Below are 18,852 nucleotides of genomic sequence, written 5' to 3'. Positions count from 1 at the left end.
GTAGTGTCAGCAACAGCCGTGAGCAGTCATTGTGCATAGTGTGATTTATAGGCCAGGGTGACTCTCAGGCCAGCTTTAGAACTGGGTCAATGGAGTAGCAGGTAACACACAAACACACTGCCACATATGCCACTAACAGAGCAGCAGGTACTGTAAGTTTGCAGATATATGCGTATGTATGTGTGTGAGTGTGTGTGTGTGTTCAGCCTTTTGATGAGTAACAGGTGCATTGTTTCTATGATTTTGATATGTGTTAGTAATAAAGGTAACTGATTTTATAAATACGAACAAAGGTAGGTGCCGTCCTCTGTCTAAAAGGACTGCAACCGAGGATGGTGCACCTTCGTTTGCCACTGTGAAAAGGTGAGCGGCATAATCTAGAGAAAACAAAAATGGAAAAAAAAAATAGCCCCACAGTCGGGCAGGTCCTGTGCTGTACTGTAACAATAGAGGAAAACACGTGATCGTGAATGACAGGAAGCAGGTTAATACACTGTCGGCATTGGCATTTTTAAATGAGACTTTGGCAATAATCCTGAAAAAACTGGGTCTTGCTGGCCATAAACTGGTCAGTCATTGCAACAACAACAACAACAACAACAACTCTCATCCCTTCTAACTAAGATTGAGACTTGTTAACCAGATGTAAACCCGATGATGTCTGTTATCTGGGATTTGTAGAGATGTGTATTTGATATCCAAAAGATCAGAAGATAAATGATTACTATAAAACTTCCTGAATCAATTACATGAGGCGATTAAGGATAAACATCCCAGGAAACTCACACAAGTAGTATAGTTTCATCTGGACGAAATGCTTGCCCTCAAGTCAGATGTCACAATGATTATGGTGGCTTTAAAGTCATTGATTCCCCACCATATTTATCTGATCTGACAACATCTGTCTTCCATCTGTCCTCAAGCTTTACAAAGAAACAAGCATTTTGCCACACATGCTGGATTTATTAAGGACATTTTAGGCTGGGGCGCTATGGCAAACAGACTTTACTTTATACCATCCTCATATAGTAAAGCTCAGAACATTTCAGGCAGCCCTATCTGCTGGTCTAGTGTACGACTGAAGAGGCAACTTAACGCACAAGTTTATAACTTACTAAGATGTTTGCCTGCATACCTGCCAGTATATTTGTGCCTTTTTTTTAAATTTGCTTTGTGTTTGCATGTGTGGTACAATTCCTTTGTGCACCTTTCTCTGTTACCTGAGTGTGTTTTGTGTTTGCTTGTGCCAGGTGGAACCAGTTGGACCTGGCCATTGTGCTTCTATCAGTGATGGGCATCACCCTGGAGGAGATTGAGATCAGTTCCGCTCTGCCCATCAACCCCACAATCATCAGGATCATGAGAGTACTGAGGATAGCACGAGGTACGCATGCTACACGTGTGTGAAATACACACACACACACACAAAAATACACACATATACTCCGAGTACTGTGCCAACCTCACTTCCTGTAAATCCTTTGAGTAAAATAGAATATTGATTCAGTTTAACTGGAGTGTTAAAATATGCAATAACTGTTGAAATTGTTTAACAACTTTTATTAGCCATTTAGTTGTAGCATAGCAGCTAATGTCTTAATACCCTAATACATTGTGATGTGTACATGTACATGCATGTATGAGTTTGCATGTGTGTGTGTTCAATGGGTGTGTCTCTGTGTGTTACAAGAGGTATAAATTAAGGACTGACCTTTCCAAAGTTTAATGTTTCCCATTTAGTCTGTAATTGAACCTGAGGGATTTCCTCCTAAATGCCCACACTTAAAAACTCTCTTTTTCTCTCGCTTTCTCTCTCTCTCTCTCTCTCTCACTCACTCTCACACACACAAACACACTCACACAGTTCTGAAGCTGCTGAAGATGGCAACAGGAATGAGAGCCCTGTTGGATACGGTGGTCCAAGCCCTGCCTCAGGTACACACACTGTCTCTTCCTCTTTTTTTCCTCACAGACACAAACTCCACACTCCCAGAGAGAGAGGGTTGACCAGTCTCAGTCAATAGCCAGGGTCCCCCCCCCCAAAACACACCCCCTTTACTTTTTCTGTCGGCCTGTAGGCAACTCTAATAGATGACTCATTTATGGCACAGACTGGGAGACTAGCACACACACACACACACACACACACACACACACTTTGTCTTGTTTTCACTTTCAGCACTTTCAGCACCATGGAGAGTACCTAGCTTCCCACTGAGACCACAGTGTGCTAGAAACAGTGGGGGCTTCTTAAACCAGTCTGCAGTTCATTTGGTGGTGAAGTGTCCACAAAATCAGATAATTTCTTGTGTCGAAATCATTCCAGTGCACTCAAAGTTCACCTCCCTCACCTTACTCTCTATTCTTACTGAATGGAAGTAGTATCATTATTGCTTATCTTATGAATTTGAAACAAAAGAGGAGACAACAGAACAAATGTTATGTTATTTATATATAATATTTGTCATTTTTAAATTATGCTGTCTAGCCGATATGTTATTGATGTTATGTTGCGTCATGCCAGCTCTTCATCAGTGTCCCAATGTTTACTGAATCAATAACCTTTGCCCAAAGTCCTATTGACCACACACTGATGTTTCCCTCTGCGTGTTAGTTTGAACTATTTACATTACCTGTGCAAACGTTAAGAAAGACAGTTGTCTAGACAGACAGGTTAGGTGCATTTGTTAACATGTAGGCACGCACACACACATTCACAGACTGACCCATTTGACCATCAAAAAGTAAGATGAAGCAAACAGAGGGAAACAAGTGTTGTGGTGAAAGGAGGGCAGGCAGAGGTGAGGAAGAACAGATTCCTTGTCTTTCTTTTCTATTGATCCCCCTCTCATTAACATTGAGCCCTTTGCTCCATCCCAAGGGCGCAAGGGGAGGTAATTAAAACTAGGGCTAATTAAACAGTTCCAGGAGGTCTCTTTGTGTGTATGGGTGTGTGTGCATACTGAGATACTGAAAGAGTGAGAATGAAAGCGTTATACCTGGTGAGAGATTTAACCTGAGGTGATATTACGCTATATTTCACCGTGAAAATGAAATGGCAGGCTGCCAACATTTCTTTATTACATCACATAGGGTATTGAGGATAGTATTGACATTTCAACAAAGGTTTCAGGATACAGCTGAACAAAGGAACAGGCAAATACACTGATATTGGTATAAGAGGGCAAGGTGTATGAATAATGCCATCATGGCACACAGGGACAGATGTCTGCTGGATTAATAATTTATAAGATAAAACATGATTTGAATTCTTCACAAGTTCGCAAGCAGTTTATAGATTTAATGGGCAATGACAGGACATGGAGATGTAATGAGGGACTTGCACTTGCACTTAATGGGTAAGTAAGCTTAACAGCTTATTGACATGTTAAGAGAAATGCATTTTCATGACTTGTCTTTACAAAGACACAGTAAGACAAAGTCATTTTACACACCAGCATCCACCATTATCATCTCCTCCCCAACTGATGCAAAATGGCTGCAACACGCCATTCATTAACACTAATAGCCTTTATCATGTTGGCACTAAAGTCGAGCCAGTTGTTGTATCTCTTCCCTGGGAATGGCTGAGAGCGGTCCTGAATAGCCCGCGGCAGATGTGGACACCACATGGACTGCCATTTTTGCTTTAGGAAGGCATCAGAGCAGCCCCCTGTGAAATAGAGTAGTTTGTAATTAGCTTTAAAAATGAATATGATGTTAGTGTTTGTCCTTCTTTTCAAATTAAAATATTAGAATAATAAAGGGGAGAACAGAATCTTTGAATATTTGCGCAAACATTAGTTTAAACTAAGTGTAAAGCTCATGTTCATCTAGTACAGTAGTACTAGAGTAAGCTACTGTAATATACTGTACATTTGCATAGATTACACTATGAAGTCCCTCCTTAAATCATCTTTCTCAAAAGTGCATTTATCCTTATCCTGAACTCCACAAAAATCCAGGCCATTATGAAGCACAGATTGTTAAGCACTCAAGGCAGGATAGCTCTAACATAGATATACTTGAGGCAAGCCCCCCAACAGTCACATCTAGAATTATTACAGCACTCCAAATGAAAGGTTGTACAGCAATTACCTCCATTACTTTTAGTCCAAAGGGACTCACTGTGCTGCATGTAATGGGGCATATTTGTCTCCATCGAAAGTACAAACTGATATTCATTCCCATGGTGTTAAATGAGTGCAGATATATTTTTTCTTTTCTTTGCAGCTCTCTAAGTGTAGGATTGACTAACCAGTCTCATTTATTAGCAAGCCCATTTATTTTAATCTGCTTTCTGACTCTGATATTTGCCAGCATGAAAATGCAAATAATGACGATTTCTTACTGAGTTCTTGCTGATTACACCAATCAATATCACTGTTGTAGATTTTGAAGGAGGAGAGAAGACAGGTAGTTCTAATAAATATAGTTCTACCTACTGTGTTTTTTCTTTCCTGGAAATTGTATTGGTTTGAAATCTCATTGTAGTCAATTTAATGCAACCTAAACTCAATACAATCACAATTGTTTGACTTGGCTCCTATTTATCAAGAGCTTTCACTCCAAACAAAGCATTATTATAGAAACTCTCCTTTTCACTTTGATCTTTCTTCTGGGAGTAAACTTTTTTTGCATAGCAGTTCATGTGTAATCTTTTTATAACAAGTTCTGTCATTGTCATAATGTTGATGCACTATATCTGAACTCTGCAAAGTAAACAGCAAATTTCAAGTGTCTTTCCCATGAAAAGCAGGTGGAGTGATTTATAATACGTAGTGTAATTATAGCAGCCATTTGTCAGTGCATTTTCTCATTCCCAGTGGAGCCGTGTTATTAACACAGTGTTAAAGACAGTGAATAGTAGACTGGGTTTGTGTCCCTGTAATGGGATTATATTTAGCCCTGAGCGTTTACCATGCAACATCATCGTCACCGTTAAATTGTGGTAAATGAAGGCAGTTTTGTGGTGGAACCGAGCCAACTCTCAAAACCCCAAACTCAAAAATTCACAACAGCATCAGGGGCTCAGAGTCTCAGAGGAAGTTGTGCCATGGTTTGCAGAACTAAGCATGGGGAAGCAGCATGCAAGGAACAATTTCAAGTCCTAGTGGCAAATATTTGATGGTTTTAGCTCCTAAAATTTGAGTATTTGCTGCTTTTTTGTGTTTTATATCATTTTAAGTCAAATAATCATAGGTTTTGGACTGTTGGTCCGACAAAACCAGACATTTCACACATCACCTTGGGCTCTGAGAACTTGTGTTGGGCATTTTTCACAATTTTGTGGATTTTTTATAGGATAAATGATTAATCAGTAAATCAATTGTTAGTTGCAAACTGGAATAATGTTTAAAGATTTTTATCCTGTTCACTAAAACAAAACAGGTGTTGTGCATTAGTATTGAGTCTATAACAAAGCCGGAGCACAAAACCTAGCCACAATCCTGTTTAGAGAGTACTTTGTCATTGCAGATGCTAGAATGCTGTCAAATGCTTTACGACATGTGCATTGTAAGAGGTTTTCCTTTATGTGTGTGTGTGTGTTGCAGGTGGGTAACCTGGGCCTGCTCTTTATGCTACTGTTTTTCATCTACGCCGCCTTAGGAGTAGAGCTTTTTGGAGAACTTGGTGAGTTCACATAACAGCCAATTGTGATGCTACAAAGATTATATCATGTAAAACTTCATTTTCTTTTCCCTACCTGAGTTCTTAAATAGAAAGGATTTTTAGCAATTCATAAAACAGAATTTGGTGTCATTAAGGTACAAATTGAACCTAAAAGAGAATCAACATTCCATATTTGTTGGTAATTTAGAGTCTCAATACTCAAGAGAACCAAGGCTTTGATATATGATTCTTACAAGTGAGGACTGACACTGACACCAGTAGCACTAAAGATGAGATATTTATCATTTATTGTGAAATGGCTAAATGGATATTTAAGCCATAACTTCAGCTTTCTGTGGACTCTCAAGTGGGAATAAGTTGTGGAGGAGTATCTAAGTTAATTCAAGGACTTTGAGTTTTGGAAAGACTTTTCTTCGACAGTGGATCGGTCACTCTTTGATCTAGATGCAAACATTTTTGAGAAACTGTGTATTCTATTTCTGGTATGGAACTAAATATGTACCTTTATATACTGTATGTGGTAATGTATATAAGCTCCTCCAATAGTTGGATTAATCAACATTACCGCATATATGGAAGAGCATATTGTCCAAACATCATCACTCAGAGTTGCCATGCAGGCATTATAGTGCACATAAAAAGCACAAGGACTTGTATTAACTGTTTTAAGAAAATCTCCTTATTTTCTCTCTGTCCTTTATTCCTTTTCATCAGTTCTCTCTCTCCTGCAGTCAGACCCACTCTCCAATGTTCTCATACATAAGCACTGTCCTAAAATATCCACATTGAAGTTGGAAGATCTATCTTCCAAACTGTCACATTTCCTTTTGTGCAGGAGAAAAGGATTAGTGGCAAACGCAAGCGTCGCTTTCTTGAGGCCATTCCAAAGATTATCTTGGGATATAAGCTCAAAGACAAATAGAGTGTTTGGTCACATTGCTACTGATTTGGTAACAGACTGTGCCCACACTGAGTTGTCTTGTTTGGACAGTCATCCAGGCAGCTTAGCAACAGTAACGGTGCATGCTTGCTGCTGTATTTGAGAGCAATGTCTTGACAAGTGCTGAGTGCTGAATAAGTAAGTAACATGTTAATGCTTTCTCTCTCTTTTACATCAATATTTATTTTCTCTTCTTCTTTCGTTATCCCTGCATCCTTTCTCATTTTTCTTCTTTCTCGTGATCTTTTTACCTCTTTCCTCATCCGGGACCCGCGCCTTCCTCTCTCCCCCCATTCACCCAACTTACTTTCATCCTCAGTATGCAATGAAGACTACCCATGTGAGGGTATGAGTCGTCACGCTACTTTTGAGAACTTTGGCATGGCCTTCCTTACGTTGTTTCAAGTCTCCACGGGCGACAACTGGAATGGCATTATGAAGGTACATTCATCTACAGGATACTCATTGCTTCAATAGGAGATCTACTGTGCCAGATGTAATGTATATAGAGGGTTTCAACCCCATTTTAATTTGCTAACACACAGTGTACATAGCCTTTGCCTTTAGAAAAAGGTGGTCTTAGAGAGATAAACTCTTCCTCTATTTCTTTCATCCATCCTATCTTCCACTCTAATGATACTCACTCAGGAAATGTGCTTGCTCAGCAGCGGGGGTACAGATTTCCTCACTGATGGTCAGGGGAGTGACTGTGCTTCATTGCACACACACACACACACAACACCAATTCTCCCTGAACACACATCTACTACCACATACAGCTATCACCACTCCTCCGCACACCTAGGCTGCAAGGGGAATAGAGATTACGCTGGAGCGTGTTGGGCGTGGGCCATTAAACACACACTGGATGCAGGCAGTGCGGACAGTGGTGGTCCATGAAGTAAGCCAGCGGTCCACAGATGCTACCTCTCAGTGTAAATCTCTGTCATTGCAGCTGTAAAATTACTACCTGGGCTATGAAAGGAGGTAGATCTGCATTGGTTTAAGTAAGAAGCAAGGCAGAGTGGTTATTAGTCATGCGGTGGCGATAGGGAAGAGAGGAAATAATGAGGGAGAGGAACAGTGGGGATAAAAGGACGAACCAGCAAACTGTAATAAGACGAGGGGTGAGAAAATAGAGATTTGGAAGAGAAAAGAACACAAATGTATTAAGAAATAAGATGGAGAGGGAGTGGCAGCAGAAATGGGAGATGTTGTGTGAAGGAGCACAGTGTGTAAATGTCATGCCAGATTAGACAGAAACGACCAGCTTCAGCTTAGAGGGCTAAAATTGTTATGTGTGGTCACAGCCTGGGTGAGATATGTGTACTTCCTCCAGAAAATACTTGTCACTTTGGTTCTGCTCTGACTCAACTCCACTGTAATCATGTTAACCAGAGTGGAAAACCACTAGAATAATGTTCTAGAAGAAGAAGAAAAAAGCCTCTTGTTGTTTCGCATAGAAGCAAAAACAATTAAGTGTGTGATGATTATACAAGATGTCAAGAATACAAAGAGTCTTGTTAACATGAGCAAGATTTATTATCAACTAAAATGTTCTTAATAATTGTTTATGCAAATATGTTTTTTAATACAGCGGCGGTGTGGCTGTGCTCACAGCATTGTTGGTTGATATTCTGTCTTCTGCTCTGCATATTTGCCACTATTAAATTAAGTGAAATTATGGGTTTTTCTATCGATGTTTAAGCAAAGTAAAATGTTGAACAATTATGTGGGCCTTATGTTTCTCACAATAATTTGCAATTCAGTGCAAAAACAAGATGAAACCACAGCCTCATAAATTACCTCCCTGACTGACTCTCACTCAAAAACTGAATGTTACAAACTTCACAACTATATGAAGATTATTATTATTCCTGTATCTTCATGAAGATTCATACAAAAACTATTATCTCATCTGTTCTTTCTCTTCAACTGACCCCACCTCCTCTCTTCCTCACCACCCCTGTCCCTACCTCTGTCCTCGTCTTCTGCCTTCATAACACCAGGACACATTGCGGGAGTGCCCACCAGACCATGGCACAGATGTGGACTACGCCTGCAATCCAAGCCTTCAGTTTATCTCGCCCATGTACTTTGTCTCCTTCGTGCTCACCGCCCAGTTCGTGCTCATCAACGTGGTGGTGGCCGTGCTGATGAAGCACCTGGACGACTCCAACAAGGAGGCCGCAGAGGAGGCGGAGATGGATGCAGAAATTGAGCTGGAGCTGGCCCAGGGCACCCTCTGTTGCATGGGCGCCCCCAGCTGTGGGGGTGGGGGGGGTGAGAAAGGACTAGTGGCAGCTGCATCGGGACCCGGATGCGCAGCGGGGGGAAAGGAAAGAGGAGGCGTAAGAGGAGAGAGGGGAGAAAGAGTGAGGAGGATGCGACACGCAGAAGCCACCGCGCACCCTGGAGCGTACAATTCCCAGACTCTGTACTCACCAGCACAAGTGAGTGTGTATATTTCTGTGTGTGCGGTGTGTATTCGCATGTTTGTTTGCTGATAGAGTGAAAGGCCAATTATGTGTGTTTATGGGCGAGTGTGTGTGGGTAGGTGCGTGTGTGTGCGTTCGTGTTTGTCTGCTTTTAAGTACGGATGTCTCGAGACAATCTGCAGATTGGGGCTGATCAGGATGCTTTATCATTATATTCAAACATCTTCATTCAGATCCTTTTCTGATCCTATAGAAAGTTATATATGAATTGTTTTTCTTTAAAACATTGGAACCATTGTCTAATGCAGCGCTTAATGGACGAGTAAACCACAGAGCGACATCAACAGCAGCAGTTTCTGTTAATAAAACGACAGCGTGTGCCAGCGAGTGATTCGATAAATAATGAATGAATAGATAAATAAATACATGTTTGCTTTGCTTGTATTTCGGCTTCAATTTCCTGGCGCATGCTGTCGGTTGGAAACCGCATTTGAACTTAAGTATTTTGTTCACAATCCTATCAAAACCTTCCGGCAGTGTCCACAGTGACGCTCCTCTCTCAAAGGACATTATTCAAAACACTACAGGGCGCTATACAACATGGTATGAAATAATGGGAAGCGTGATGCAGAGCAATTCAGCTGTCAAACATATCTTTTTGCTTCAATGGTTGCTTTAATATTTTTTATGCAGACCTACATTAGGTTTCATGGCACACTGCAGCTGTATTAAGTGGGAAAATCTAAATTCCAGTATGAGAAAATGCTAAATAATAATGATCGGGATATGGGGTAAAAAAAACAAAACAGAATAGAGACATCCCTACTTAAGTATTCTAAGTATTCTTTTCTGTGTTTCTGGCTGCCTGTGAGTTTGCTTCTCTTAACACAGTATCACTGCATTAGTTCCTGCAGAGAAAATTACATATTTGATGCACAAGCTGGAAGAATACAAAAGAGGTAAACAATATGGCAGTGATTTTCTGCATAGTATTTGAATGGTGCTGACATGGAAGAGAGTAGAGAGTCATTGCTTTATTTCTTTTTTTGTGTGTGTGAAATTGACTGGCAGCCATAATGCATGATTACGCTCAGTCATTTTACCAATCTCTTTGTGAAATCCGTTTGAACTTCCTTTTCTTTTGCAGTTTTTGTGAGAGGGAAGGGAAGGCAAGGATGGTTAAAAATTTAGAGGAATAGAGGGTAGAAAAAGAACAGACAGATAAAAAGGAAAGAGAGAAAGAGGAATTGTGTTAAGAAACTGTTTAATTTGAAGGAAAACACATTGGGATGGAATTAAAGGCACTTTACAAAATGAAACTAAACTACTAAAGTGATATTAGGCAGGTGAAAGTCAGGGTTAGGCCATATATAGTTTCATTTTACCTTTTGGAACTATGTTTTTATCCTACACTGTAGTCATAGCAACTGATGTTGTCAGGGAGGAGAGATGCGCAGTTTAATCTCTTTCTCAATTAAGCTTTTTTTCATTTAAATTTTATTATCCTTTCAGTAACTCACATGAGACTACACAAGTATGCAGACGGACGTGCGCAGGTTACATTTCTGAAATGATAATTTCACAGCCTACATCTGTGTGTGTGAGTAGATGGTCTCTCGTTTTTTACTCACAAGCCTGACAGCAGTAGACACAAGCTTTCATTATGAAATTGTTAATAAAAGTCTGAGATATCGACGCGGAAATACACATAAAGATGACTCATCGGCTGCCGTAAGGAGTTTCACCTTTGCGGAGCTAAACTTGGCCACATAGAGCCATTTTTAGCTCAGTGTTGGCTGACAGAGGAACTTAACGCAGACCAGGGAGAACACACTGGCAGCATCCTCCCCCTCTCTCTTTCGCTCTCTCTATCTTGATCTTCCTCTCATTCTCTGTCTCTCAAGTGATGCAATAAGGGATCTGGCAGACGGATGCAATTTATAGCCAGAGTTTGAGTGTGTGTGTGTGGGCAAAAGGCTCAAATGAGGAAATGTACACACCTAAATATTGTGACATTTTATGCTGCGGTGCAAATTGCCATAATATTAATGGCCATAATATTTATATATATATACTCAATTATTGTTAATAGACTGGATGAGATTTGATGATCTACTTAATTAAAGAAAGATTGTAGCTACTATATTATTTGCCATATTACGCTCGTCGTTTTTGACTGTATGGTGAAACAGTAATATATTGCACAGGCTCTAAAGGAGACTCTGTAGGAAGTGGACACACACACACAGCGGGAGAGAGAGTAAGGGAAAAAGAGAGGAGAGATAATAGCTGAGCCAGTGACAGTCAGATAGAGGCAGTAATTAATTTTAGCTCTCTCCTCTCTCTCTCAACTTCCATTCCCTGAAGACGGGCCCTATTGTTGTCCACTAATACAGTTATTAATGGAGGCCAGCGCATAGGCCACCACAGTCAATCAAACATTATTTTTTATATCAAGCTCTCCACCTACACAGAATTGACTATCTTGGGACTGTCTGTGAGAGTGTGTGGGAGAGAAAAGAGAGAAAGAGTGTGTGTGTGTTTTTTTTTTTTATACATGCATGTATTAAAAGAGCTGGATATGGAAGAGTCAGCCGTGCTGCCAGTTTGTCTTTGTGCCAAAATGTGGCACTGCAACAAACTTCCATGTTTCATAAAGCAGTATGATTTGGGTATATTCATAGTGCCGGGAGTACAGTAACCTGTCTTTTGAATTCGTAACTCCCTCATTTTCAAAACATGAGCCACGATTGATTGTAATATAACAGTATGAGTCAGAAATGTGTGTTTGCATAACACATCTAAGTATAGACCTATAAGCGGTGTTGTAGAAATGTGTTATGGAAATAGACTTGTGTGGGGATTGAAGAGGAGTGACCTTGTTTCACAGTATCTTTTGGGATACATCTGCTGATGTAATACAGTTATTTTGGCTGTTATGAATGTGCTACAGGCACAATACATTCAATTCATTGTGAAATACAGTGCCCTGCCAAGAAACACAGAAATTGTTTTTAAAGTAGTTTCCTTTTTCTGTCAGTAATTTCCTTTTTCTGCCAGATTAGTTTCTGGGAAAAACCAATCTGGCAGATGAGATTCAAGCAAGGAGGGATCATTTAAGTTGCAAAAAGACCCTGGACTGATTTAGTCTAAATTGCTTTAAACCTAATAATACCCAGATCACAAAGCAAACGCTTAAATCTTAAATTGTTTCAACAAGGTATTGAACAGCCTAATTGAGCAGATATATCAAATGTAATTGCACCGCTCTCAGTGCTCAAGGCTTTGATAGTAAAATTATGTGTGACTTGGCTAATGAGAGTTTGGAGTCATGTTATTGAGGACCCTTTTTCTGAAAAAGAAGAGTGTTTAGGTCTGAAAGACAACAAAGTTTGAGAGGGGGATTTGTTCTGGTTTATGTGTTCTTGATCTCTGACACAGAGAAAGTGCTGAAGATGCTTTTTAAAAAATTTTTTTAGAATTTTAGAAGGCTTACATAATGTGAAATATAAATGTGTGTGAGTGCGCGCATTTGTGTGTAAGTCCATAAAGTGTTAAAGCCTACCTGCGTGTCCACACGGGCATTTTTATAACCCTTACGATGATGTATGCATTTCCCTGCGTGTTCTTTGTCCTCGCATGTCGGCATGTGCACATGTTTGCGCCTGCGTGCAATACTGGTCTGCCGGCCTGCGTCCCGTGTGTATGTGTCCGTGTGTGTATGTGTGTGTATGTGTTCCAGGAGAGCCAGTGGTTGGACAGCGTCTCTCTCCTGATCAAGGATACGTTAGAGGGGGAGATGCTGATGATCGACAACCTCTCCGGTTCTGTCTTCCACCACTACTCCTCTCCTCCACCTATCTGCAAAGACTGCAAGGGCCACCCACAAGAGGTACCACCCTGAACACACATGAGCACACATGCAGTACACACTCACACACACACACACACAGTGAGGGACCTTTAGTAATCCCAGATATTAAATTCATCCTTGTGGTTTAAATTTACAAAAGAAAGAGAACCACAAGCATCCATTTTTGGTTAAACATACATATCAAACACCCTAGAATCTCCCCTCCTATTAATCACACAGAGTATTTCACTAGTATTGATCAATTTAGTGACCGTGTACCTTAGATTTGGCCACTTCTATCAGCAATATTATTTTAAAAATAAATTGCCTGGCAACAAATCTTGTGATTTTTTGGAAAAATATTTTACTTTCTCTTGAAGAGAGCCACAGGTGAATCTGCGGTCCTCCTTGATCACTGTTGCTGTAGCTCTCTGTGTTGACAGCTGCGTTCAGTGAGTCAGAGAGAGCAGCACGTTCAGTCAACCATACGACAGCCAGACTGAAATGTAAACTAATTGCAGAGTATCCATAATGCATTTAAAAAATTCATAGTTTATTTGCTGTGGTCAGTGCCTCTTACCAATGGCTCTGCCCATGAATCATGTATGTGTTTATACACATTTTTCGTCAGCTTTGTAGTACTGCAATACATTTTTTACATTTTTAAATAAGTGAGTGACCGCTAGTCAGTTATTACTTTGCAGAAAACAGTAAATAGTAAAACTCACACACAAACACACACACACACACACTCATTTGCAGGACACACACATTCAGCACAAAGGCACGCACACACTCTCAACCATTATGTTTGGGACCAGATTGCATGCATGAAGATTTGCAACAGGAACATGCATTTGCACGTACGCTCAGGGATATACACACACAGAGGGCTTCATTCATCACACAAAGTAGAGTGAATGGAAAGTGTCATTGCTTTATAAAGCACGTCAACTACTGTATGTGCTACCATGTTACGGTTTAATAGGGAATTTCAGCCCATAATTAAACCCAGTAGCAGCACAAAATAATATCAACTTTCCATATGTGCAGAAATGTGGATTAATGAGGCCCGTTGCATGCAGACACACATGCAGCTACTCCTGATATGCATGCATGCACGCACCAACACTCTCCTTTACTTGTGCTTGTATTTGGAGGTATTTTGTACACAAGAAATCCTGCTTAAAGGTATACTATGCAGGATTTGTCGGTTGGTGTTTGTAAACACACAGCATTCAGAGTCAGTCCCTCCTCCCCGGCTCAACCAGAGTGAGCTGAGAGCAGAGAAAGAGAAGCAATGGTCGAGCGAGCTAGAGACTGAATGAAGAGAGCGAGCAGCGCTGGCAAGAACAAAGCTGTGAATCAGATAAATAAAACGTTATCTTCTGATTGGTTTAAAGCGCAAATAAACACAACAACATCTCCACACAACCCTACGGGAAGGTGCCGCATTGCTGGATTTTGTGTGAATGCAGAGCTTCATCCTGTCCGCTGTGGCCTCTCTGCTCTGCGTGTGTGTCGCTCAGTCCCGCCCTCAGTCAAGCAGACACACAGACCTGCAGCTCTTTATACATCCATGACACAGAGACAGAGCAGAGCGGAGCAGAGGAGAGAGACGGAGACAGTGATGTAACCTGGTCACTACGCCATGAGTCCCGACCTCACCCTCTGCGTGCTGTTATTGGCTGGGGGCTACACACCCGCTACCTAAAGTTTGACGCCCAGAAACATCCCAAACACAGCAAAATAATACAAAAATAAGAAAATACAGGCAGAGGGCAGAGTCTCTGTAGATACATACTCCGCCACACACTTCTAGTGGGTCTTAAGTGATGATTGAGAGGGATTATTTTTGTATGAGTCTATACATTGTTTTTTTTTTTGTTTTGTTTTGTTTAGGAAAATCCTGCATAGTATACCTTTAAAACACACACTCACAAACATACTGTCCTGTGCCAGTGTTGTTCATCACAGTGACAAAGTGCAGCGGGTCAGCTCAGAAGAAGCAATAACTGGGCTCTACACCTCCTCACCTGTCAGTCCTGCTTTCTGCCTGTCTGCAGATGCTGTCAAACCATCAATCTTTCCTCCCTCTTTTACATGCTCCCTCTTTCCCTCTGTCCCTCCAGTCTTCTAACTATTCCTCTATCTATGTCTGATTTATTGTATCTGATCTGACCTCCTTCAATTTCCCATGTTCTTTAACCATTAGACCTGTATACTGTGTGTGTGTGTGTTTGTGTGTGTGTGTGTGTGTGTGTGTGTGTGTCATTTTCAGACAGTCTGTCATTGCTGAGAGTTATGTACAATGTTATTGTGTTAAAGGGGACACAAAGGAGCAGCGGGACACCTGGGTGCAGTGTGTCTGACAGCGGGAATATTCATCTGCCTAATAAGGAGTTGGGATCATCCACAGCTTGAAACTGACTCCAGTTGAGTCTGCAGGGAACAGTTCAATGGAGCAGTGAAGGCCTTTGCCATTCATTCAGTTGCTAGCATAAACAGGCACTCCTCGAGGGTATATGTACGTTCCACAACATTATTTCTCCTGACACTATTTTTGGAAAGGCACCATCATGGGAAGCGAGTTTTGGAAGCTTCTTTGAAAGCATAGTTCTGCAAGCTACGCAGGGCAAAGCTCTACCAGTGATGATGTGAATGGACTCTGATGCGTAGTAATACATCAGCATACTCCAACAAATAAATACTTCCAAGAGGTCTGAGAGGAGAATTAAGTAGCAGAATTATACAGTTGCTGAGCTGTGTACAGTAGATGCTGCATACTGTGCTTGCACATTTAATGGGCAAGAAAAAATTGCTTCTTGGATGCAACTGACACAAACATTAACATGCAAAAATATTTAACAAGTCAGTTAAAGTACCTATGTGTGGGATTTGAACATGTCTCACTTCAGTTACTGTGGCAGACAGCATGAAGGAGGAGCAGGAGCTGAACCTGTCTTTGCACTTGTGTGTGTTGTGGAAAATTATCATCTGACTGCCCAAATGACTACTGGTGCACTTGGATTGTTAACATCCTGTGTTTAGCATAAATGATATTGCATACCATGAGTCATGCAATGTGGCCATGAGATATTAGTCATGCTTATTTTCTTGCTCAGTCACACTCATTGCTTCCCAGCGGCGCTGAATAAAGCGATGCCTTGCCTCAGCGATCTCAGGCTGTGGTGGACACTTTGAATTGCTTCTAGTCCCCTCTTTTGTTAGTGAAACCTTCGATATCTCTGCAGTTACCTTGGAAGCAACTGTGTGGCTGTATTCCATTGTGCCTTTTTCATTGTCCCATAGCCAAGAATAGAGGAAGAGGAAGGCTGTAGTTTCCATTACATGCCGATAAATGTACCGAACGATGAATTGCAGGGGCCTTTTTGAAGCTATATACAACCCACCTCTGAGACACAGTCTGCAGATATGCTATTGTTACACAGTAGCATTAGTTACTGCCGATATATGGAGATAAGACTGAAAAAGTGTTCCTTTAAATTAATGAGTTCCCTTGCTGTGCTTCTGCATTGCTTCCTTTCCTCGCTTCATCCCACCTTTCTCTCTCTCTCTCTCTCTCTCTCTCTCCTTGAGGGCCTCGGCAACGCTAATTTACTGCTGCATATCAGTCATGAATCTCTCTCTTTGAACCTATTTGTCTTTCTCATCAATGGTTACATGTTAATATATCGCTAACAGGCCTCACTCTGTTGATTTGGAGTATTTTGATGATGACAAAGCAAGGTCATTACATCTTGAAATCTCTTTACAGACAGGTGCCTCGGCATTATGGCTGCTTTGAATTGTCAACATCTGGTGAAGCATATCGAAGCTTTGTGGGGGTTTTACCTATTTTGTGTGGCTCATATTGGATAAGAGATACTGTATAAACAAAGAAACCATGCGCATCATCTTGTTGCTGATCCTTTATAAATATCTATGTACACCAAGATTTTGTTGTGAACCATAGAATAAATCATGCAGCACCGGTGAGATCATGCTCTACTAATTTATCTGCATTCCAGGAAGTTTAAAACAGTTGCTGTTCCTATTCCCTTTCTTTCTGAGACATGAATAACTGAGGTAAATTCCTTGCAGCAGATCAGGATGGCAGAGATTGAGCAGGCATCGCTGAAGTCAGAGCAACTCTCAGACAAGTCCTCATCCCCTGCCCTGCCAGATGACCTCAGCCTGGACGAACATACTGCCTACCAGCTGCTGGCACGAGAGGGCAAGGTTGGTGTGCAGAGTGAGGTGGGAAGGGGAAATTAAGATTTACACTTCTGAAAAAAAGAAAAAAAAAATCTTGAAGGCCTTGAAAAAGAGAACAAAGGTGCATACATACTGTATTCCTCATCCCAAAGATAACTAAAATGAAAGACAGTCTATTGAAATTAAAATCTTGACATTTTCACTGTGACGCTATAGTTGAGGTAAATACTAACATGCTCACAATGATAATGCTACCATGTAAATGTTTAGCAGGTGTGAAGTAGTTTACTAAAGTATTTTGACCAGATGATGGTGCTTGATGAAAAGTCAGAAAATCATGCAAGATATTACAGTTCATACTTTGGGTACCATGAACACTTGTACCAAATTTCATAGCAATCCATCCGATAGTCGTCGAGATATTTCATTAAACTAAAGTTAACCTCATGGTGGCGCTAGAGAAAAAGTCAAGGAATTACCAAAGTCATTAGAATACATCACCAAACCATGAATTTCTGCACCAAACCTAGTGGCACTAGAATAAAAGCTAGAAGATCAGTAGTAAGCTGTAAAGTTTACCTTGTATCCTCTGGGGACATTGAATATCTGTTGCAAATTTCATGGCAATCCATCTCATATTTATCAATATATTTTATTCTGAACCACAAAACCTCATGGTGATGTGAGAGTAAAAGTCAGTGAATCATGCACGATTTTTCATAGTAATCCATCAGATAGTTGTCTGGACCAAAGTGGTTGACTGCCACCCCTAGAGCTATGCCACCAGCATGGCTCTAGGGGTGGCAGTGGTCTCACAGAAAACATCCTAATAAAATGATCATCAGTGAATAATTATAACAGAAAACCTACTAACACTGAGTGTCGCACTCTGAGTGCTTATGTGTATGCGTGTGTGTGTGTGACCGAGAGATGAGGAATGAGGACCTGCTTTACCTGCTTATCATCTTTACACAGAATTATAAACCAGAGCAGCTCCTGCTCCATGCCATTATAAATTACCTGTCAAAAAAACAGCTTTAGAGAAAGAAAATGATGCAGTGACCACAACAGCACCACAGATTCAAAGTGATTAACTTCTAGTTTGGCCACTACTTTGTACTTGACATACACAGTGTGCCGGCAGTTTGTCCTGCTTCCCCAAGAGGGTAAACACAAACAATGGCAGAGGCTCACTGATGGTTTTTTATAATCATTCCAGGAAACAAAAAACAAAAGATCATTATAAAATCTTTTTCATGGGTATACTATGCTATAGGCTCTCTTATGATATACAGATATAAACTTTAGGTTCTAAAGACGCCTTTATCTCTTTCTTTCTGTGTGTCAGCAGTAACTATCTCGTATTTGAAGTATCCACAGTCTCAGTCTACCACAGACCTTCTCATGAATAAATCTCTCCACCAGGCTCCCCCTAGTTGCTATCCCGTGTGGCTCTCATGCCTCCCTCTCCTGAATCTCCTCTTCCCCTTTCGACTTTATCTTTCGCGGTTCTCCTTTCTCACTGTTAGTCCTCTGGTAATTGCACACCTTCTCTGCACCTCCCTCTAGCCCCTCTATCTCCATCCCTTATCGTCCATGCTTCCTAGATATCCTCCTCTGTAATGGGGTAATGCTCCTTGGTTCTGGATAGCCAGATAAGCCTGCAATCACCAAGCATGGCTGTGAACCACTGCTCATTAGAGGATGGGAAAAAGAAAGAGAAAGAGGGGAAGACGGAAGGTGAGAAAGGATCTAAGGTTAGGGATTTT

At 40.9% G+C, this 18,852-nt stretch overlaps 1 protein-coding gene across 6 annotated transcripts in view; it reads left to right on the top strand.

Moving 5' to 3' along the window:
• cacna1ia (calcium voltage-gated channel subunit alpha1 Ia) overlaps positions 1-18,852 on the top strand; it is a 111,694-nt gene that overhangs the window by 88,613 nt on the left and 4,229 nt on the right. For 4 of the 6 annotated variants that reach the window (XM_067615631.1, XM_067615632.1, XM_067615633.1 and 1 more), the window contains 7 exons: positions 1,251-1,384; positions 1,865-1,935; positions 5,556-5,634; positions 6,894-7,015; positions 8,584-9,027; positions 12,755-12,904; positions 16,970-17,107. In XM_067615631.1, coding sequence (XP_067471732.1) covers positions 1,251-1,384; positions 1,865-1,935; positions 5,556-5,634; positions 6,894-7,015; positions 8,584-9,027; positions 12,755-12,904; positions 16,970-17,107 — 1,138 coding nt within the window. The remainder of the gene's footprint in view (positions 1-1,250; positions 1,385-1,864; positions 1,936-5,555; positions 5,635-6,893; positions 7,016-8,583; positions 9,028-12,754; positions 12,905-16,969; positions 17,108-18,852) is intronic. The other 2 variants (XM_067615630.1, XM_067615634.1) reach the window with 2 other exon arrangements.

Source organism: Thunnus thynnus, chromosome 17 (genome assembly GCF_963924715.1).
Source record: "Thunnus thynnus chromosome 17, fThuThy2.1, whole genome shotgun sequence".
NCBI classification, from domain to species: domain Eukaryota; kingdom Metazoa; phylum Chordata; class Actinopteri; order Scombriformes; family Scombridae; genus Thunnus; species Thunnus thynnus.
The sequence above is the reverse complement of the archived record's forward strand: the minus strand, read 5'-3'. Positions and strand labels throughout refer to the sequence as shown.